This window comes from Dysidea avara, chromosome 11 (assembly GCF_963678975.1).
Source record: "Dysidea avara chromosome 11, odDysAvar1.4, whole genome shotgun sequence".
In the NCBI taxonomy this organism is placed as follows: Eukaryota; Metazoa; Porifera; class Demospongiae; order Dictyoceratida; family Dysideidae; genus Dysidea; species Dysidea avara.
Genome location: NC_089282.1, coordinates 16,800,367 through 16,824,316, shown reverse-complemented (window position 1 = coordinate 16,824,316; position 23,950 = coordinate 16,800,367). Strand labels below are relative to the sequence as shown.

General features: G+C 38.7%; 1 protein-coding gene across 2 annotated transcripts in view; it reads left to right on the top strand.

Moving 5' to 3' along the window:
* The window catches only part of LOC136238761 (uncharacterized), a 70,731-nt gene that overhangs the window by 39,994 nt on the left and 6,787 nt on the right, over window positions 1-23,950 (top strand). For both annotated transcript variants that reach the window (XM_066029348.1, XM_066029347.1), the window contains one exon: window positions 12,048-12,197. In XM_066029348.1, the coding sequence (XP_065885420.1) occupies window positions 12,048-12,197 (150 nt within the window). The remainder of the gene's footprint in view (window positions 1-12,047; window positions 12,198-23,950) is intronic.

Genomic DNA, 23,950 nt, shown 5'->3' with positions numbered 1-23,950 from the left:
AAAGGTGGACAAGGGTGAAAAAAAATCCATGACTAGATGTTGTCTGCCTGTCTACCTGCCTGACCACAGTTGAAAGGCTAGAGGTTAAAGAGGGTGTCACACAATGTTAATTTTACACAATGACAAACACCCTTGTATCAAGACACACAATAGTCCAAGAAAGCCGGCTATTTACAGGAAGAAACTAAATGCAATTTTCACACGTACATAGCTCCATGCTCCCTTCTCACATTGGAATAATTTTTATACTGTAAACACCCTCCACCGTACCCCACATACCAAATTTGAGCAAAATTTGCTAACACAATCATGAAATATAAGCCTTCAAATTAGTGCTGAAACAAATAGCAATTTTTACTATTTGAATAGTTGTGAACAAAACGACTGAATATTTGATTATTCTTTAAGCTTATACTTCTACCGAATAAGTACTGAAACCTTTTGTTAGGGAGCAAGGTAAAGCCTAAGAGCTATTTCTATCTTTTCTAAATAGAATTTTACAGCATAGATACATCACTTCATTCACAATCTTAAGTTTCAAGGCTGGCTTTTCCATCTGAATACAGTGTACAAAGTGCTAACAGTTATTTGAATAGTGTGTTAACGAATCGAATAGTGTCATGCCTGACCGAATAGTCAAATAACCGAATAATCGTTTCAGCACTACTTCAAATGTGGCTTAATTTCTTCGTTTTTTTCTTCATTTAGGGGGCTCAGAGGAGCTTAAATTCTTCTTTTCACATACTTTACAAAAACCATTATAAAATACAAATGCACTGCTCAATTGTCTTGAGCTTCGGTTCACTTTAAGAACATATTGCGGCACAATCACGTGCCAAGTTTAGTGCAAATCTGATCAATAGTCATAAATATATGGACAATCATTTGCATTTAAAAAGGCCAAATTGTGTTCACGCCTACAGAGTAAACCACTTATGGGAATAACGTAATATTGGTATGCATATAGGTTAACCATCATAGCTCAAACCTTTTGTGGTTTAAAAGAAATCGCAGTGACAGCTATAGAGTCACAAGGCAAAAATCAAACAACTGTAAATGGCAGGGTCGAAATACTCTAATAGAACAGTCACTGCGGCGTAAAAAGGTCCATGAAAAATGTCATAAAAGTTGCTGAGTAGCATTCGAACCAGGGACCTCCACACTGACACCCAAATCCTTAACCACTGAGCCGTTGCTATCACGGCTGATCACCTCACTTAATTTCTACTTTATAAATGAAAATTCTAGCTAAAATCTACTCAATCAGTAAAACATTCATAATTTCATAGATCTACTAATGGAAAATCTAGATTGTTCTAGAACATTTTATTTGTGTTCTATTAGAAATCCTCAAAAAATGTACATTCTATTAGAGCATTACAAAAGTAATCAAATAAACTCTATAATACTGTACTATTACAACTTCTCTAGTAGTCCATCGAACCAAAGCCAATGATCATTTTGGTATAGATCGCGGTGGGGTAACTAGTACACTACTAGTAATACCTACTCACGCCAATCGTCATCATAATAAGTGCTATACTAATAATAAAAGTGCTATGCTAATAAAACTTGTGACAACAGGCTGTAAATTGTATTTTAGTATGAAAGGTGCAGGTTTTGCCTTGTAAAAATTGAGCAATGCAACTTATCACATTTTGCATGAAAAAATTGAGATACTCTAATAGAACAGTCACTGCAAAATCTTATAGTACACCCAACTTGGAAAGAATTTACTTTGTTATAAAACACTATTGCAATTAAATACAGGCACTAGCTACATATGTATTACAACTTTATATAGCCAGGAACAAGCAAGCACAAAACTATATCGAAACCTCTGATTCTGCATCACTTTTGCAGTTACATTATTGCACTTGTAATTGGATAATTAGTTTGTGTATTGCAGCTCTCTTTTTTTTCCTGAGCATACCAACAGGGCTGACTGCTCAGTATAAATAATAAATAAATAAATATCACTATAAATTGTCCTTAGTATCAGATTAGTAGGTATTTTTCTGTATTGGTAGAACACTAGTTTGATCATATCATCTTCATATATTGCATCTGTAGATGATAAGAAGAACAATGATTTGTGTAAAAACAAACGTCAAAGCCAGTTTATGGTTGGCTTTGGGTATATATTTAAACTACATGCTGTATAAAAAGGGTGCGGTCTTCAAAAAGCCTGGGTGAATGAAGTTATGAAATCAAAGGTGGCAACCATTTCTGCAATGATGTTGATGATAATAAATTTTATTAATGTATTATTAAAATTTATTATCATCCACATCATTGCAGCCATTTCATGGCAGCCGCCTTGGATTTCACATCGTTTTTCACCCAGGATTTTTGAAGGCCTCACCCTTTTTATACAGTTTGGCAGTTTTATATGGATCAAGACACACGGTAGTGTGTCGTGCGGCCCAAGAAGCCGGCGCGCCACACCATGAGTATATTTACAGGAAGAAAGTAAACGCAATTTTCACACCTTTGTAGCTCCGTGATTCCTTATCTTATTGAAACCAAAGTTGCTACAGAAGTGCCGAATAGGTAGGGGAGTCCACATACCAAATGTGAAGAAAATCGCTCCAGCCATTTCCGAGATACGAGCGGCCAAAGTTTGGATTTTTTTCTTCGTTTTTTTCTACTTCTTTTCGCACACTTTGCAAAATCCGCAATAAAACACGAATGCGTGCTTGGATCGGGCTGAAATTTGGCACACTTAAAGGGCTCATTAAGGCGAATCTCAGTACCACGTTTGGTAGGAATCCGATGAACATTCACCGAGTTATGACCGATTATTTGCGTAAAATGAGGTCGAAGGTCTGTCACGCCCACAGGGTAAACCGCTTGAAGGAATGAGCTGAAAATTGCTATGTAGATGGAGTAACTATTGTAGGAGTGCCTTTTTGTGGTTTGAAAGGAATCCAGTTAAAGGCCATCGAGATATGACACAAAACCCAACCTATGTCACAATTACGCGATCGACTTTTATGAATAAAAAAAACTATTAGTTTTCACGCCTACCAGGCAAACCGCTTAGAACAGTGAGCTGAAAATCGGTGTGTAGCTGGAATAATTATCATAGAAAATCCTTGCAGTAGTACAGAAGAATCGGAGTACAAACCACTGAGTTATGACTCCAAAGCCAACTACGTGTAGCATATGCGAGATCGAGATACTCTAATAGAACAGTCACCCTAATAAAGCATTCAGCTACGTTTATAACTTACTCCATTATAGAATTATTTGGCATTGCAAGTTATTCTGTAGGGAGTTCAGCTACAAACAGTTAATCTTATAGACAATTCAGCTACAAGCAAGTCATCCTGTAGAGAGTTCAGCTACAAATATGTTGCTGTAGAGATTCAGAACATTATAAGTCACACTGAAGACAATTCTACTATAAACAAGTCACCTTGTAGAGAGTTCAGCTACAACAAGTCACTCTGTAGAGAATTCAGCTACAAACAAGTCACTGCGTAAAGGGTTCAGCTACAAAAAAGCTACCTAGTAGAGAGTTCATCTAGATCAGCTACAAACAAGTTACTTTATGCAATGTTCAGCAACAAGTAAGTCACTCTGTAGAGAGTTCAGCTACAAACAAGTCACTCTGTAGTACAAACAAGTCACCGTGGAGAGAGAGTTCAGCAACCAATCAAAAAACCACCATGTAAAAGAGTTCAGCTATACAAACAAGATATAACTCTATAGAGAGATCAGGTAGAAACTTAACAGATCACACTGTAGAGAGTTCAGCTAGAAACAAGTCATCCTGACTGAGTAGAGAGATCAACTAGAAAACATCACCTTGTAGAGAGTTCAAATCACCCTGCAGATAGTTCAGCTACAAACAAATCACCCTATAGAGAGATCAGCTAGAAGAAGTCACCTTGTAAAGAGTTTAGCTACAAAGAAACTACCATATAGAGAATTCAGCTATAAACAGATCATCCTGTCGAGAGTTCAGCTAGGAACAAGTCATCCTGTAGAGAGATCAACTAGAAGAAGTTACTTTGTAGAGAGTTCAGCTACAAAGAAACAACCATGTAGAAAGTTCAGCTGCAAACAAATCAAACTGTACAGAGTTCAGCTACAAACAAATCACCCTGTAGAGAGATCAGCTAGAAACAAGTCACCCTGTAGAGAAATCAACTAGAAGAAGTTACCTTGTAGAGAGTTCAGCTACAAACAAACCATCATGTAAAGAGTTCAGCTGCAAACAAATCACCCTGTAGTGAGTTCAGCTACGAAAGGATCACCCTGTAGAGAGTTCAGCTAGAAACAAGTCATCCTGTAGAGAGATCAGCTAGAAGAAGCTACCTTGTAGAGAGTTCAGCTACAAAGAAACCACCATGTAGAGAGTTCAGCTGCAAACAAATCGAATTGTAGAGAGTTTAGCTACCAACAAATCACCCTGTAAAGAGTTCAGCTAGAAACAAGTTATCCTGTAAAGAGATCGAGAAGATCGCCCTATAGAGAGTTCAGCTAGAAGATGTCACCTTGTAGAGAATTCAGCTGCAAAGAAACCACCATGTAGATAGTTCAGCTGTAAACAAATCATCCTGTAGAGAGTTCAGCTACGAACAGATCACCCGGTAGAGTTCAGCTAGAAACAAGTCACCCTGCAGAGAGATCGGCTAGAAACAAGTCATCCTGTAGAGAGACCAGCTAGAACAAGTCACTTTGTATGTAGAAAGTTCAGCTACAAAAAAAATCACCCTGTAGAGAGGTAAGCTACAAACAAATCTCCCTGTAGAGAGATCAGCTAGAAGAAGTTACCTTGTAGAGAGTTCAGCTACAAAAGAAACCATCATGTAGAGAGTTCAGCTGCAAACAAATCACCTGTAGAGAGTTCAGCTACAAACAAATCACCCTTTCGAAAGATCAGCTAGAAGAAGTCACCTTGTAGAGAGTTCAGTTACAAAGAAACCACCATGTAGAGAGTTCAGCTACAAACTAGTGACCTTGTAGAGACATCAGTTACCTTGTAGAGAGTTCAGCTACAAAGAAACCATCATGTAGAGAGTTCAGCTGCAAACAAATCACCTGTAGAGAGTTCAGCTACAATCAAATCTCCCTGTAGAGAGATCAACTAGAAGAAGTTCCTTGTAGAGAGTTCAGCTACAAACAAATCACCCTGTAGAAAGATCAGCTAGAAGAAGTTACCTTGTGGAGAGTTCAGCTACAAAGAAACCATCATGTAGAGAGTTCAGCTGTAAACAAATCACCTGTAGAGAGTTCAGCTACAAACAAATCTCTCTGTAGAGAGATCAGCTAGAAGAAATTATCTTGTAGAGTTACAAAGAAACCATCATGTAGAGAGTTCAGCTGCAAACAAATCACCTGTAGAGAGTGCAGCTACAAACAAATCTCCCTGTAGAAAGGTCAGCTAGAAGAAGTCACCTTGTAGAGAGTTCAGCTACAAAGAACCATCATGTAGAGAATTCAGCTGCAAACAAATCACCTGTAGAGAGTTCAGCTACAAACAAATCTCTCTGTAGAGAGATCAGCTAGAAGAAGTCACCTTGTAGAGAGTTCAGCTACAAAGAAACCATCATGTAGAGAGTTCAGCTGTAAACAAATCACCTGTAGAGAGTTCAGCTACAAACAAATCTCTCTGTAGAGAGATCAGCTAGAAGAAGTCACCTTGTAGAGAGTTCAGCTACAAAGAAACCATCATGTAGAGAGTTCAGCTGCAAACAAATCACCTGTAGAGAGTTCAGCTACAAACAAATCTCCCTGTAGAGAGATCAGCTAGAAGAAATTACCTTGTAGAGAGTTCAGTTACAAAGAAACCACCATGTAGAGAGTTCAGCTGCAAAGAAATCACCCTGTAGAAAATTCAGCCACAAACAAATTGCCCTCTAGAAAGATCAGTTAGAAGAAGTTACCTTGTAGAGAGTTCAGCTACAAAGAAACCAAAGAGCTCATCTGCAAACAAATCACCTGCACAGAATTCAGCTACCAACAAATCACCCTATAGAGAGATCAGCTAGAAGAAGTTACCTTGTAGATTGTTCAGCTACAAACAATTCACCCTGTAGAAAGAGCAGCAAGAAGAAGTCACTTTGTAGAGTGTTCAGTTACAAAGAAACCACCATGAAGAGTTCTGTAATAAATATATCTAATCCAAAACAGCCAAGCTGTAAAAAAAGTGTGCGGCCCTCAGAAAGACTATGGTGAAAAAAGATGTGAAATCCAAGGTGGCGGCCAAGAAATGGCTGTGATGGTAGGTTAGTGGTAAAAATTTTAATAATGACAATTCAGGTGAATTATTGTGCCGCTTCACAAAAATTCACCTGAATTGTCGTTATTAAAATTTTTACCACTAACCTACCATCACAGCCATTTCTTGGCCGCCACCTTGGATTTCACATCTTTTTTCACCATAGTCTTTCTGAGGGCCGCACACTTTTTTTACAGCTTGGCTGTTTTGGATTAGATTTCATTTCTTTTTGTATTTGTATACCCCAAAGCCGGCCTATGGCCAGCTTTGGGACTTTTTTAACCTATGTTTTTTTCTTTACTACAGGAAGAAGAAAAGATGAAGTAGATGTACTTTAAATATTTTATCAGTAAATGTACAAATTATATATACTGTATAATACATATGTGACCGGATTTGTGAAAAGGGGTCCAATTTGCCAACTTTGACAATTGATAACTTCAGATTGGAAAGAGCTATTGCCTTGATATTTGGGCAGTGGCGAGCACCACTATAGCTGAATACATGGTGAAATGTTCAGGTTAATATGTTACTTGAACACTGAGTTATGGTCTCCAACATTTACGGAATTGGATGTGTGTGGAAGACCCCTTTTCGCAAATCCGGTCACATATATTGATTACAGAAATCTCCATGGTGGTTTCTTTGTAACTGAACACTCTACAAGGTGACTTCTTCTAATTGCTCTCTCTACAGGGTGAATTGTTTGTAGCTGAACGATCTACAAGGTAACGTCTTCTAGCTGATCTCTCTACAGGGTGATGTGTTTGTAGCTGAATTTTGTATAGGTGATTTGTTTGCAGCTGAGCTCTTTACAGAATGGTTTCTTTGTAGCTGAACTCTCTAAAAGGTAACTTCTTCTAACTGATCTTTCTACAGGGCAATTTGTTTCTGGCAGAATTTTCTACAGGGTGATTTCTTTGCAGCTGAACTCTCTACATGGTGGTTTCTTTGTAGCTGAACTCTCTACAAGGTAATTTCTTCTAGCTGATCTCTCTACAGGGAGATTTGTTTGTAGCTGAACTATCTACAAGGTAACTTCTTATAGCTGATCTCTCTACAGGGTGATTTGTTCGTAGTTGAATTCTGTACAGGTGATTTGTTTGCAGCTGAGCTCTTTACAAAATGGTTTCTTTGTAGCTGAACTTTCTCCAAGGTAACTTCTTCTAACTGATCTTTCTACAGGGTGATTTGTTTGTAGCTGAACTATCTACAAGGTAATTTCTTCTAGCTGATCTCTCTACAGGGCGATTTGTTTGTAGCTGAATTCTGTACAAGTGATTTGTTTGCAGCTGAGCTCTTTACAGAATAGTTTCTTTGTAGCTGAACTCTCTACAGAGTGATTTGTTTGTAGCTGAAATCCCTACAAGGTAACTTCTTCTAGCTGATCTCTCTACAGGGTGATTTGTTTGTAGCTGAACTCTCTACAGGTGATTTGTTTGTAGCTGAACTCTACAAGGCGATACTTCTAGGTGATCTCTCTACAGGATTCCTTGTTTCTAACTGAACTCTCAACAGGGTGATCTGTTCATAGCTGAACTTTCTACTGGGTGATTTGTTTGCAGCTGATCTCTCTAAATGGTGGTTTCTTTGTAGCTGAACTCTCTACAATGTGACTTCTTCTAGCTGAACTCTCTACAAGGTGACTTGTTTCTAGCTGATCTCTCTACAGGGTGACTTGTTTCTAGCTGAACTCTCTACAGGTGATTTGTTTGTAGCTGAACTCTCTACATGGTGGTTTCGTTGTAGCTGAACTCTCTACAAGGTAACTTCTTCTAGCTGATCTTTTTCACTGCATATTTGTTTGTAGCTGAGTTCTCTACAGGGTGATTTGTTTGCAGCTGAACTCTCTACATGGGAGTTTCATTGTAGCTGAACTCTCTACAATGTGACTTCTTCTAGCTGAACTCTCTACAGGGTGACTTGTTTCTAGCTGAACTCTCTACAGGTGATTTGTTTGCAGCTGAACTCTCTACATGGTGGTTTCTTTGTAGCTGAACTCTCTACAAGGTAACTTCTTCTAGCCGATCTTTCTACAAGGTGATTGAGTTTTTTGCAGCTGAACTCTTTACATGGTGGTTGCTTTGTAGCTGAACTCTCTAAAAGGTGACTTCTTCTAGCTGAACTCTCTACAGGATGATTTGTTTGCAGCTGGATTCTCTACGTGGTAGTTTCTTTGTAGCTGAACTCTCTACAATGTGACTTCTTCTAGCTGAACTCTCTACAGGGTGACTTGTTTTTAGCTGATCTCTCTACAGGGTGACTTGTTTCTAGCTGAACTCTCTACAGGTGATTTGTTTGCAGCTGAACTCTCTACATGGTGGTTTCTTTGTAGCTGAACTCTCTACAAGGTAACTTCTTCTAGCTGATCTTTCTACAGGGTGATTTGTTTGTAGCTGAATTCTCTACAGGGTGATTTATTTGCAGCTTAACTCTCTACAAGGTGACTTCTTCTAGCTGAACTCTCTACAGAGTGATTGATTTTTTTTGCAGCTGAACTCTCTACATGGTGGTTTCTTTGTAACTTAACTCTCTACAGGGTGATTTGTTTGTAGCTGAACTCTCTACAGGGTGATCTGTTCATAGCTGAACTCCCTATAAGGTAACTTCTTCTAGCTAATCTTTCTACAGGGCGATTTGTTTGTAGCTGAGTTCTCTACAGGGTGATTTGTTTGCAGCTGAATTCTACATGGTAGCTTCTTTGTAGCTCTACAATGTTACTTCTTCTAGCTGAACTCTCTACAAGGTGACTTGTTTCTAGCTGATCTCTCTACAGGGTGACTTGTTTCTAGCTGAACTCTCTACAGGTGATTTGTTTGCAGCTGAACTCTCTACATGATTGTTTCTTTGTAGCTGAACTCTCTACAAGGTAATTTCTTCTAGCTGATCTCTCTACAGGCCAATTTGTTTGTAGCTGAACTCTCTACATGATGGTTTCTTTGTAGCTGAACTCTCTACAAGGTGATTTCTTCTATAGCTGATATTTCTACAGGGTGATTTGTTTGTAGTTAAACTCTCTACACGATAGATTCTTTGTAGCTGAACTCTCTACAAGGTGATTTCTTCTATAGCTGATCTTTCTACAGGGTGATTTGTTTGTACCTGAACTATCTACATGATGGTTTCTTTGTAGCTGAACTCTCTACAAGGTAACTTCTTCTAGCTGATCTCTCTACAGGACAATTTGTTTGTACCTGAACTCTCACATGATTGTTTCTTTGAAGCTGAACTCTCTACGAGGTGATTTCTTCTAGCTGATCTTTCTACAGGGTGATTAGTTTGTAGCAGAACTCTCTACAAGGAAACTTCTTCTAGCTGATCTCTCTACAGGGAGATTTGTTTGTAGCTGAACTCTCTATACATGATTTGTTTGCGGCTGAATTCTCTACATGATGGTTTCTTTGTAGCTGAACTCTCTACAAGGTAACTTCTTCTAGCTGATCTCTTTACAGGGTGAATTGTTTGTAGCAGAACGATCTACAAGGTAACTTCTTCTTACTTATCTCTCTACAGGGTAATTTGTTTGTAGCTGAACTTTTTACAAGGAAACCTCTTTTAACTGACCTCTGTACAGGGTGAATTGTTTGTAGCTGAACTATCTACAAGGTAACTTCTTCTAGCTGATCTCTCTACAGGATGATTTGTTTGTAGCTGAACTATCTACAAGGTAACTTCTTCTAGCTGATCTCTCTACAGGGTGATTTGTTTGTAGCTGAATTCTGTATAGGTGATTTGTTTGCAGCTGAGCTCTTTACAGAATGGTTTCTTTGTAGCTGAACTCTCTACAAGGTAACTTCTTCTAGCTGATGTATCTACAGGGTCACTAGTTTGTAGCTGAATTCTCTACATGGTGGTTTCTTTGTAACTGAAGTATCTACAAGGTGACATCTTCCAGCTGATCTTTCAATAGGGTGATTTGTTTGTATCTGAACTCTCTACAAGAAATCTTCTTCTAACTGATGTTTTAACAGGGTGAATTGTTTGTAGCTGAACTCTCTATAGGGTGATTTGTTTGTAGCTGATCTCTATACAGGTTACTTATTTCTAACTGATCTCTTGAATTCTGTTCAGGATGACTGCTCTATTAGGATGACTGCTCTATTAGAGTATCTCGATCTCGCACTTGCTACACCAAGTTGGATTTCGTGTTATAACTCCGTGGCTTTAAGTCTGATTCTTCTACACCATTGAAGAGCCTTTCTAAGATGATAACTCCATCTGTACAGCGATTTTGAAAGCATTACCCCGAGCGGTTTACCTGGTAGGCGTGGCAAGCATAATAATAATAATAATAATAATAAAATAAAAATATTAAAAATTAGCTAATCTCGATTGCGTAATTGTTACACACTGTTGATTTTTTCGCTGTATCTTCCTGGTTTTTAGCTCGATTTCTTTCAAACCACAAAAGGTTTGAGGTTCAATAGTTAACCTATTCACCCACCGATTTTCAGCTTCTTCCCATACGCGGTTTACCCTGTAGGCGTGACAACATATTGGTGTTATTTTTCGTGCATAATCGCTCATAACTCTTTGTCTGTTTATGGTATTCCAGCCAAAGTTGGTACCGAGATGCGCCTTTATACCCCCCTTCTGTGTGCCAAATTTCAAGGCAATCGGATAACGCGTTCGAGTTTTATAGCAGTTTTTGTAAGTGTGCGACAAGAAAAAGAAAAATAAGAAGAAGAAGAAGAAGAAAAAAAAAACGAAGAAACTTAGCCAATTTTTGAAGTCGCATATCTCGGGAACGCGCGAAGCGATTTCGCTCAAATTTGGAATGTAGAGTGCTGCAGTTGGGGGGCATATCCACAGCAAAAATCGTCTTGTTTCATCAAGGAAGCACAGAGCTACGGAGGTGCGAAAATTGCGTTTTCTTTCTTCCTGTCAATATACTCACGGGTGTTACGCGCCGGCTTCTTGGGCCGCACGACACACTACCGTGTGTCTTGATGTGAGAGGTTCAAGTAAAATCCAAATTTTATTTCTTTTGAACAAATCTGAAAAAAATGCAGATTAAAATTTAGCATTATGATGTCATCAATATGACATCATCATTATGACTTCACCATGCACAAGATTTATCAAAATTAGTTATTATGTTGATACGACATTCCTCACGGACTAAATTATATAATTGTATTTTAAAAAATAAGTTTTTAAAATACAGCAATAATACTTTGATTTTACTTGAACCACTCACATATGTATTATATATATAATTTGTACATTTTACTGATAAAATCAGAAATATTTAAAGTACATCTGCTTCATCTTTTCTTCTTCCTGTAGTAAAGAAAAAAAGACAGGTTAAAAAAGTCCCAAAGCCGGCCTATGGCCAGCTTTGGGGTATACAAATACAAAAAGAAGTGAAATCTAATCCAAAACAACCAAGCTGTAAAAAAAGTGTGCGGCCCTCAAAAAGGCTATGGTGAAAAAAGATGTGAAATCCAAGGTGGCGGCCAAGAAATGGCTGTGATGGTAGGTTAATGGTAAAAATTTTAATAACGGCAATTTAGGTGAATTTTTTGCCAAGACTAAGCGGCACAAAAATTCACCTGAATTGTCGATATTACAATTTTTACCATTAACCTACCATCACAGCCATTTCTTGGCCGCCACCTCATCTTTTTTCACCATAGCCTTTCTGAGGGCCGCACACCTTTTTTACAGCTTGGCTGTTTTGGATTAGATAAATTATAACATGTGCCTTTTTTGGGTGCTGCCAAATATCCACTCTATGCACTGTACCTTAGAAAACGGAGCACTACACTTGTACTGCTATTGTTTGCTGCATTATTATTATTTAACGTTGTAGCTAATTGATGATATGTACAAAAAGCAGGATATGGTCAGAGATGATCACAGCAGCAGTATTGTGAGAATAGTTCATGATCAGGAGCTTCAGTTACGTCTACATTTGAAGGAAGTTGATGATTGGAATGTCAGTTATTTAGGGCGTAATAAGGTACACATGTACTTACTTACCTATTTGTATGTGCACAATGAATCAAGAAGTTATACTATTATCTGTTTACTGATGTGTATGTAATGTTTGGTTAGTGTATATGCCACTCTATATTTAGAATAATTGCGACTAATTTACTAACTAATTGTTTTTGTCTCAGTGTAAACCCCACCTATCAATTATTGAAAAAGTAAAGTAGCCATTGCACTCCGTTTTCACCTTTGTTCAGCCCATTATACCACATTACAATTGAAGAACAATACAAGAAGCACTCCTTCAATCAATCCAGTCACAACAGAAAACGTGGACAATACCATTGCACCTGCCTGACTGAAGCGACATTGAACAGTGAAAAAATCAAGCCCATATCCTTAGCCATTTTTGAGTTATGCTTGTCAGAAGGCATCAGTCAGTCAGTCAGTCATCAGCAGAAACGTCTGAAAAATAAATTTTGTATTAACCTATTGGAAGCATTTAGGGTCATACTGAAGACGCTTTTGGGTTTGATTTTACCTAACCAATACTGCCAAGGTGCCATGAAGGTATTGTGAGGCTGGTTTTAGGGTGATAAGTTTGGCCAGAAAAGCCCGTGATCTGTAATATACAGTACTAACATCTGTATGTAGTACACTCTTGGTGTGGAATCCTTGGAGAAGGCAGCACAAATTCACCTGAATTATTGTTGTTAAAATTTTTGCCATTAACCTACCATCAAGTAATTTCTTGGCTGCCACCTTTTATTTTACATCTATTACATTCATAGAAGCACAAGGGCTGTGCACAGCTATTAAGGGTGCTAGTGGTTTTGAAACCATACAAACACTACTATTCAAACTTTTATAATGAGGCGAATGTTATCTTTATATGGACTGAAACTACCATTTCAAAGATTCACCCAGCCTTGTACTACAATAAGCCCAAAACTCAAAGTCTTGCCACGGTTCCTTCGAGTGCCACAGTCCATCAAAGCGAATCCATGTTTTTTTTAAATATATATATATATATATATATATCTATTTTCCAGTAGAGTGATTGCTTGCACCAACGCCGTCTTTGCTGTGACACTTCTTTAGTGGATATGAAAACTCTAGTGCAGGGATTTATCCTTGCATTGTTCCTTTCTTGAACAAGACAAAATGTTTGTCTTCACCACAAATGTCAACTTGAGGGCCACATAACGTTCTCTCTAATCAATGTATTCAAAAAATCCTACACCAGAATCTTACAAATTTATTGATGATTACCCACCAAGTTTTTCAGAGCGGTGCGTTTATCGCCCTGGCAGATTTATAAGATTTGCGTGCGCTGGCAAATTATCTTGTGGTACACAAAATAAATTCTTTTCAACCACAAGTATATAAACAATACTAAAGCTGTTCTAAAGACTTGTTTCTTCATCTACAATTTCCAACCTTTCTGGCCCTTTCCAAGACTTGTTAACCTTCCATTACTGACCTCTATACAGCCAGTAGCAAAATTGTTAGGCATGTCATACAGCACATCAAGTGACACAGTAATTACGTACTTGTATTTTATTTCAACATACAGGTTGATGTCTTCTTAAACTTTTGCACATTATGGACTTGGATTACCTACTAACATAGCAATATATAACACAACAGTACTTGAAAGTGGTACTTGTCAACCGGCCCTAATGGCACTCCCTTCTACCCGCACATCTTTTATAGAAAACCTATAACACAGCCTACAAAAAACCCTACAGCATGTTTAGCAAAAATATGACAATGTACCACTTTTCGATGAACCAAAATAATACATTATTAGGTAATAACTCACAAGCCCTCTACTGACACATGTCAGTGGACTGTTCCCTGATGATCTCACACATATGCACACGCTATACACTAAACAACACACATATGCACACACAAATAAAAACATTGTGTAATTACTCACAAGCCCTCTACTGACACATGTCAGTGGAATGTTCCCTGATAATCTCACACAAACATATATACAAAATTAAAACACCACCCATACCATATACAGAGGTTGTACCTACTCACCCACACCCAGTCATGACATACAGTGCAAAACATCGGGTTCTGACGCACAATCCCTCTACCTACCCACACATTTGTTGGAGGAGTAAATTGACTTTAATCAATTACTATGTGTAATTAATTTATTGTGTAATTGTTTATTGTACTTATTCTGGAACTATCTCCAGACTTCTGCATTGTTGTACTAAGGAACACATGTTGTACAATTTTTTAATCTGCTTTAAATCGGTCATTAATGTTGCTCTGTCAATTCTACAACAAGTTATGGGCCCAGGACATTCTGCTGCCACTGTTGCTTTGAGTTGGCTTGTGTCTGAGTGACAAGGGAAGGCGAAGCTTTGACAGGGGTGAAAGGCAACTCCGTGACCTTTGAAGTGACCTTGGCTTGGGCTTGCGACAGAACGATGGCTGAAGTGGACAGGTGATCAATAGAAAAGCTGGAGTCGTCGAACTGGACAACATGGAAATTCCAGATCAAGCATCTTCTGTTGGCGAGAGGGCTGTGGGGCCTGGTCGACAGATCGGAGGTCATACAAGAAGCAAACGCCCAGCAACAAGCAGAATTCACCAAGAGATCCCAGAAGGCTTTCTCTATGATAGTAATGGCGATAATTTTGTCACAACTCTACCTGGTAACTTTGTCTGAAAGTCCAACAGCAGCATGGACAGCTTTAAGAAATCATTTTGAGCATGATGCATTTGTGAACAAGCTACTGCTTAAGAAGTAGTACTTTTGCATGGAGATGAAGGAGGGTACCTCTGTTGAGACACAGCTAATGCTTAAGAAGTACTTTTGCATGGAGATGAAGGAGGGTACCTCTGTTGAGGCACATATCAAGAGTATGAAGGAGTTGACGGACAGACTAGCAGCCATTAATGCTCCAATAGCAGAAGAAGACCAAATTGTGACACCCCTAGGAAGCCTACCATCTACTTACTCCACCCCTGGAGGCTAGAGATGCTGTTTCTCTAAGTTATACTCAGCAGGCACGTATTCGTGAGGAGCAGAGACTGAAGGGTGAAAGTAAGACAGGTGGGAGTGCTGATAGTACAGGCCAAGCATTAATTGGGAAACGGTCAGATAAGGGTAGAAAATATCGCCAGAAGAAGGTATGTTTCTTTTGTGGAGAAACTGGTCATTTTTGTAGGGACTGTCCAAGGAATCTGCTACAGCAGAAGTGTAAACCGAAACACAAGGTAAAGCCTGCCTCCACTGAGTCTGTGATCTCAATTTGACCCTGAATGTGATGCTGATGAAGGAGCATTTGGAGCATCTTCTCAGTCATGTGACAGATTGTTGACTCTGGAGCATAAGCCATATGACACCAGTAAGAGAGTTATTGGTAGATTATGTAGAATTTGAGAATCCCCAATGGTTTGCCTGGGGGATGGTCGCACAGTAGAGGCCACCTCACTATGTTTTTTTTTACTTTTAGTAGCCCTAAGAAGGTTACTATGTATGATGCTCTGTATGTTCCTAACTTGAAGTGTAATTTGTTCTTAGTCAAAGTAGCTGCTACAAAGGGTAATGTAGTGAAGTTTGGAGAAACCGAGTTTTTGATTACTGGAAAGAATGGCATACTGTTTGGAATGGGAAAAATTGTTGATAAATTGTACTGTCTGGACTGCCACACTGCTGTACAGTACCATGCCACTGTAGCATCAAGATTTCAGTCTGACAACACTGCCGACTTGTGGCACCAGTATTTGGGTCACCTAAATGGAGGTCAACTAAAAGAGATAGCTACTCATGACATGGTGAAGGGAATGAAGATTCCTAAAGATAAAGATCTATCTTTCTGTGAAGAATGTGTTGAAGGAAAGATGGCTAAAAAGTCTTTTAAGTCAGTGGGAGAAATTCATTTGATAAGAAAGCTACAATATGTGCATAATGATGTATGTGGGCCTATGCCTACTGAGTCTATTGGAGGAAAAGGTACTTTATTACTTTTATTGATGATTACACTAGATGTTGCAGGGTGTGCTTTATTAGGAGTAAGTCAGAAATATTTGAGAAATTTAAGGAGTTTGAGCTGAGTACAACTAATGATTGTGGTAACTCGATTGGAACTTTGAGGATGGATAGTGGTGGAGAATATCTCTCAAAAGAATTAGAGATTTACCTGGAATCCAAGGGTATATACCACAAGCTTGCAGCCCCATACCCCAATGGAGTTACTGAGCGACTTAATCACACACATTGATGGAGTCTGCATGTACTATGCTAGCTCAAGCAGGACTTTCTGAGAAGTACTGGGCAGAAGCTGTGGCTACTGCAGCTTATTTGAGAAACAGAACAGTTAATAGATCCTTGAAGGATAAAATGAGAAATGGTATGACTGAAAACCCAATCTTGTACATCTTAGAGTGTTTGGTTGCATGGCTTATGCCTATGTACCCAACAGTAACAGAAAGGGAAAGCTGAGTAAGAAAGCTGAAAAGCTACAGTTTATTGGATATAGTCTTCAAACTAAGGATGCCACTTGATTGACAAAAACACATCAAGAGTCATCATACGTCGAGATGTTATATCCAATGAGTTTGATTTCAACAGAAGCAAAGATGCTAAAACGGCGAAATCGATTATTTTGAAAATGATGTAATTCCTGAAGAAGAAGACTCAGTTGTTCGACAACCTGATGACTAAGGCCAAGAGGATGGCCAATACTGGTATCCTAGAAGACAGAGATGTCCACCAGTCAGGTATGGCATTGATGGATACACAGATGTGGCATTTTTAGGTGAAAGTCAAACAGAAGATCCCCAGAGTATTGAGGAGGCTCTGCAGAGTAGGCTTTCTAAGAAATGGCAAGAAGCAGCTGACTCAGAGTTCCAGTCACTGACAGAGAACAATGCATGAGAACTTGTAGAGTAAACCAATAGTCAATTTAAGTAGGAAGGTTGGAGGAATAAATTGACTTTGACATTTAATTACTCTGTGTAATTATTAAATACTAATTTATTGTGTAATTGGTTATTGTACTTATCATGGAACTACATATCTCTAGACTTCTGGATTATTGTACTATAAAAGGAGTACACGTTGTACAATTTTTAGTCCACTTTAAATCAGTCATTAAAGTTGCTCTGTCAATTCTAAAACATATTTCACATACCTACCCACCCACAACCAATCATGGCACAGAAGAAAAATACAGTGCTACTGACTCGCAAGCCCTCTGCTGACATGTACATCAGTCAGCTGATCCCAGTGATTTTACCAATTATGCCAGAAATAAAAGCCTCTACAAACTTTTCTGCCACGCCCAATCATGGCACAAAAGAAATGCAAAACAGCATCTTATCCACATGGAGGTACAGTGTCACATACAGACTGGGGAAAGACTTGTACAGATGAAACACAAAACACACGCTAAGTCACTTATTTTTGCATTCCTTTTTAAAATGTGTATTTAATTCCTCATGCCAAACTTTATGTCTAATGCCTGCAAACTTTAACCACTCTATAAACTGCTTGTTTGATGCACATTCTATATACCTGTCTTTAATTTCATTATATGTTAATCCTGCTTCATATAACTGCTCAGCCAGGCTCTGTGTTCCTTCAGCTTTCAAATCTGCCAATATGCTACCAACAATATATTTCTGCTGTATCTTATGCCATGTACGTGTCATGCACTTTGTGTCCCTTATTGTCAGGGATGAAAGCACTGATACATGAAAAGTGGTGGTGAACAGCTTCTCCATTCCCAAGAGCCCTATGAGCATTATATGACTCACCTGAAAAGTACTTTTTGAATAAATTTTCTATCCCTAACTTACTTTTTTCTGCTTTAGTCCAGTCAGAGAATATATTTTTTCCTGATCTCTGGACTATTTGTTTGCAGTCATAATAAGTATCGGCATAATGCACATTTAATACCCTTAGTCTGTTGCAAGAAATATTTCTCCTCTGAATATCAGCAAAAGCATAAAGAAATCAAATACAAAGCCATAGTGAGCTACTAGGAGAGTTGTTCACCCTGCCACCAGTGTTCACCTCCTCCACTGTATCACTTATCCATGACAGCAGTTCCTCAAATACATATTGAAAATGCAGGTGCCCTTTCAACATTGCATTTGTTAAACCTACTCTGTGCTCTACCGGCTTACAGATGTCGCAAGGGGTATTAATCAAAGAGGAATAGTTCTGTTTGCGTGATTTTGGCAGAGTCAGGAACTGCAGCAACCTTTATCATGTGATCAGCGTACATGCTTCCACCAGTTGTTTCACAATCAAAAATAAAAACATCAAAGGAAGTTTATCATCAATGTTCTCCTCATAGTCATCGTCATCCTCATCATCTGCAGCAGCACTAATGTCTTCTTGCCCATCTGGCTCTTCATCATTGTCAATATAAGAAGGCAAGTCATTGTCATTAGTCAGTGTATCCTAATCTATAGAATCAACTGTTTCAGCTGTACTGCATGGTCTTGTGTATTCTGCAGTGGTTGTACCAACAGCACGCAAGTGAATCATGTGATCCTTCTCGGCACTATGCCTCTTTGTAGTCTTAGACTTCAGCAAACTTCTGTAATGGTAGTATGCATTCTTGTGTCTCCTCTGCCTGTAGTAGGACCACAAGTCCTGCTCAGCTAAAATGGCTGATACAGCCTGCTCAGGTACATCAACACCCATCTTGCACAAGCTAACCAGCTTCCATATGGGACCCAAATTCTTGTAGCACATAGCCATATTTGTTTTGCAACAGTAATGCATATGCCAAAGATCTATTCTCTTGCCACGGTACTTCAATGCCAACCCATGAAAGCCTTCTACAACATTTGTCGTGACCTTGCCAGAGGGTGTGGTGTAATCCTGAGGCTTAGCAACCATTGACTGGAGGAGTTCCAAGAACACATCGGCCTGTGTAGCACAAAGTAGGGGAAACTTAATAGAATAGGGACTACCATCATTGGCAGTGGCAGGATGAAATTTGTACCACACAGAATCATGCAAGTTCTTACAATAATGGCTATGAAAGTTAAGTAGTGCTTCAGAAAATGCCTTATAAGGATCATTATGCTGCAACACTTCCTCACAAGCCATTAAATTCTTTAGGGAACATTTTGCTCTATCTACAATGCATCTGTCATATGTTTGTATGGTATACCTTCTGCCTTGCACTTACATTTAGGGCCTTAATTTTACCTAGGTCATAATGGAATGACTTGGTACTGTGGTTACCACAATACGAGATATCTATGTCTGGAAAGTGAGAGCAAACAATGGCATTAGCTTAGGTGTCGTGATCCATCACAATCTGGCTCATACAAAACCTTGCTTCCTTCACTCAACATTCACCTTCAGGTCCAGATGACATTCCAAGCCAGTTAGATCCTTTCCCACGCTTCATACGGTGTTTAAACCATGCAATACGGTCTGATTCCATAGTGGCTGAAGCATTAATGGTGCCCCCTAGTTAAGTAAAAGTCATCAAAACTTGCAGTCCACTGATCACAATCACCTCGCTTATCATCGTCTGCTCTCACTTGCTCGCAAGACCACTCTGCTAATCATTCCATGTGGGTACCTAACCAAGACACAAGGTTGTCCCATGCACTGTGACGCATGGTGGGGAGTCCCATGATCCCCATTATTCCAATGTAATCTGCATAATACCCGCCATTCCACAAAAAAAATATGGCTGGGTAATTCAAACTCCAAGATTTGGCCTTTCGTTTACTGCCATGTATCCTAAAATTACTGTGAAAGGATACAGGTGGGTTAGTAATATGCCTCTTCTCATCCGATGGCTTCCTTTCAACAATCCTAGCTACTCCATTAGCTTTCACCAGTAAAGTAGCATCTTCCTCAGTGGGAGAAGCACCAGAGGCCGTTGGGTCATTCAGTCATTCATCTGAATCATTTGGTAAATCATTGTTGTGTATCTACACTACCACTGGGTGGTTCATGTGGGTATAAGGTTGTGTTGTACGATGTTTGTCACATCTGCCAAAACAGTACTCGCACTTGATGAGAAAAAATTGACTGCTTTAAGACAAACAAAAATGAATGGCCACTGCACAATACATAACAACAATGCTTACCTTGTGAGAAATGCACGCAATCATCAGCATTTAAAAACACTCAGACACGTAGGACCTTCCGAAGTACTTTGCATGTATTTCTTCTTAGCAAAATCAGAATAGTATTTGCTACTCCTCAGAGTCTTCTTTCTCTTCCCCATGCTCTTTTATGCCCAAAAATGGTCTGGATATTCTGATATGCGTAAGATTACAACTAATGATGTAATAGCCGAATTTACTAATCACTTGAGCACTTGCACGGCTTCAAAACCCTTAACTACATTCCAGCTGCACAAATGCTAGTGTTGATACAGACCAGACCCTTGTTCGATGAGCTAGACTAGCATTGTCCCTACTCTAGTTTAAAATTCCTATTTTTTGCTTATACTTGTTTCTGAACTTTTTGTCAATTCATGACCACTATTAAATAGTTAGCTACCAATATAATTCTAGTTTTAATCATACTCATGAGTGAGGTCATGATCTGCAGCGATCATGAATCTAATAATCCCCCAATATATACACACCAAGCTCCAATGTCTGGCATAGCTGCCAGACTAATTCACTCACACCTGATAAGCCAGCCTAATTCACTTTCAGCAGTAGTCCACTTTCATACATAAGCGCTGTGTATACCATTCTACAATCAGTCCATCTCCTGGTGGCAAGTGACTAATATCTGCAATGTAGCACAGCTCACTGAACCACCTGCCTGTAACCAAGATGCATGTATTCCAATATGTTGGTGCTGAAATGTACACACCTGGATATCAAAGCCATACTGTGCTATGGCTGCTGTAGTATATGGAAGGATAAAAGTAAGACCATAGCGCACGTATTGTATGGCTATCAATGTGTCAAAGGTTTCTTCGTAAGTAAATGTGAATTATTTCTGTAAGAAGTAGGGCCATAGCTGTAGCCACTTTTCCGCTATGCTGCATCAGGTAGGCATTAGAAATTCATATAAATTCTGTAGCAGCTTTACAAAAACATTTCGAGTCAATCTGAAGGCATTATTGGGCTAGATTTTACCCAACCAATGCTGTCATGCCGTCATGAGGGAAATCGAGGCAGGTTTTTGGGTGATATTTTATCATGGGCCATGCCCACACATTCGTTATCCTTGCTATACAGTACTACAAGGCCAGAGAAAGCTATCTGGGAATGGTCCAGCCAAGAATCTCATAGTTACTTAGGAGCACTTGGAAGTAACTAACTTTAGGATTGTGAAACACTGAGTCACGAATCAGTGTGCAAAGCACACTGTGCAATGCATTGAGCCTTCTAGGGGGTCTGGGAGAATGCCACCCCCCCCCAGGAAATTTTTGAACATTAGATGCCTAGATGTGCAATTTTAGTGTATTTGCACTATAAAATATTGATTAATTTATGTACATTGTAGTAATACAGTGATTTTTTTTAAATGAAGTATATATTGTATTAAGGGTATATACAAATAATGTATCTTACTTTAAGGTATAAACATCATGCATTAGCACAAAGCATAAATGAGTAAGTACATGATGGGAATTTCAGAACTCCCTTACATCTTCCACAAAATCCAACTGGTAAATAATCTTCATTTGTGAACCTTCCAAAAATACTTAGCCTGTGACTTGACAATTTAACAAACTCATTTGCCACAGCCAGTAAGTCCAAAGAGTCTGTGATATCCTTGTGGCAGTGAAGTAAAGTAACATTATTTAATCTTTCCTGGGACATGGTGCTACGCAGATATGTCTTGATTCTTCTCATTGCACTAAAAGACCTTTCACTGGTGGCATTCATTGCAGGCATTACTAAGATTAAAGCAATGTGAGAACTTGTGAGATCAAGAGCTTTTCTGGAGATGACATGGCCTGGATGAATTTTCTAACATCCATGACAGTGGCAGTATTATGCAAGCCAACTGGGAAGGTGCTGACAAGGACATCAGGTAACTGGGTAGCATCAAAATCAGTAGTATAAAACTCTGTAACAGCAGTCAGGCATTCTTCATAACTTTCCTGCTTCACAGCTTTAATCAACAAATTTTCCAGATTCTTGTACATTTTATATCCAGACTGGTCAAACCCTTCCATAATGCCAGTGATCACCAAGTCCAAGGCATCGTAGTACTGCTGCCTATAGGAAAATTCAGGCTGAGCAGTTCCAGTCTCATAATCTTTTAGGTGCTTTTTATTTCCTTGGTAGTACTGGTGCTCCTACCTCCGGAAATTGATGAGCGTTTTCAATTTTCTGCCAAAAAATATCAAAAGACTCATCATTTCTGACTTTTTCAATGTGGCAACTGTCATAGCTGCTATTTTTTGACCAGCAATTGCATATAACATATCTGTTTGCAGTGTTTTACTGGGTGGTTCTATGTGTACCTTTTCCTTATATTACATCATTGTGATATCATAATACAATCACTAGTATTTCCTGGTAAAGTAGTGGTAATATAGGTAATAGTGGTAATATAGGTAATATGGGTAATAGGTAATAGGTAATAGTAGTAATATAGGTAATATGGGTAATAGGTAATAGTGGTAATATAGGAACTAGTTCATCCTTAAGATTTTCAAAATATACATCTGTCTTTGGGGAGAACTACACTAATTTTGATACTTTGAAGATAGGATCTAAACAATCCTTCATAATTTTACACAGTGTCACCGATTGCTAAGTTAAGAGAGTGGATATAAACAGCTCTTGGCTCATCATCAAGTAACTGTTTATTTCTCGGGCCTTTCATAGTGCTAGCCCCATCATAACATTGACCTCTGCATTTACTCATAGGCAACACTAGCCGTTGTAGCACATCTTTAATAGCGGACACAATGGTGTTGGCTTCTATATTGTCAAGCTTGTAAAACCCAATCAATTCTTCATGAGCTTCCAGGTACCCACCTAATGCACACCACCAACTGCTCCCTGTTGGCTGCATCGGTGCACTCATCACAATTTTTCACCACAAAGTCAAAACCATTGCCTTAAGTAGTTCATCTTGAATATCATGTGAAGTGTAACATCATTATTTCACCAACATCTCCATATTTATTTATAAGGCTTTTCAGCATGGGTACAACTACATACAGATACAGTGGTTATACATTCATGAAAACAATATTAGTCCATGCTGAGGGTCCACTAGCAACCTGTGCTAGTGGCCTGAGTATGTTACAAAAATTAATTACTTAACTACAGTAAGTTACTTATTTATTTAATTATAAATCAATTAGTATGTAACTACAAGAGATCAAAGTTCATGACAAGATGATTGCTGACACAGTTACCACACGGACAGAGATAGTGATATTTGTGTGGGTCAGTAGAATTAAAGTTTGTGATAAAATGATTCCAGAGAAAAGATTTGATGCGTCTTTTGATGGTTTCTATAGGCAAACTTATATCAATGATTGGTAGGGAATTCCAAAGGCGACAAATTCGGTTGAAATAAAAATGACGTTCTTTATTAGTAAAGGATATGTTGTGGTGTAGCTTGACTGAATTGGATCTTGTAGTACTATGGGAGAATGAAATGTAGAGGTTGATATTGAAGCTTGGAGTGGGATGTTTCAGAGAGTTGACAAAAAAGATTATGTCTGATATTTCAAAGATGTACATTAATGGAAGCAAATTGAGTTTTGTCAGCCGTGTAGGTGGTATATCAACAACCAACTGCAATGCTGTCTTGTGTGTTGCTGAAGATCAGTG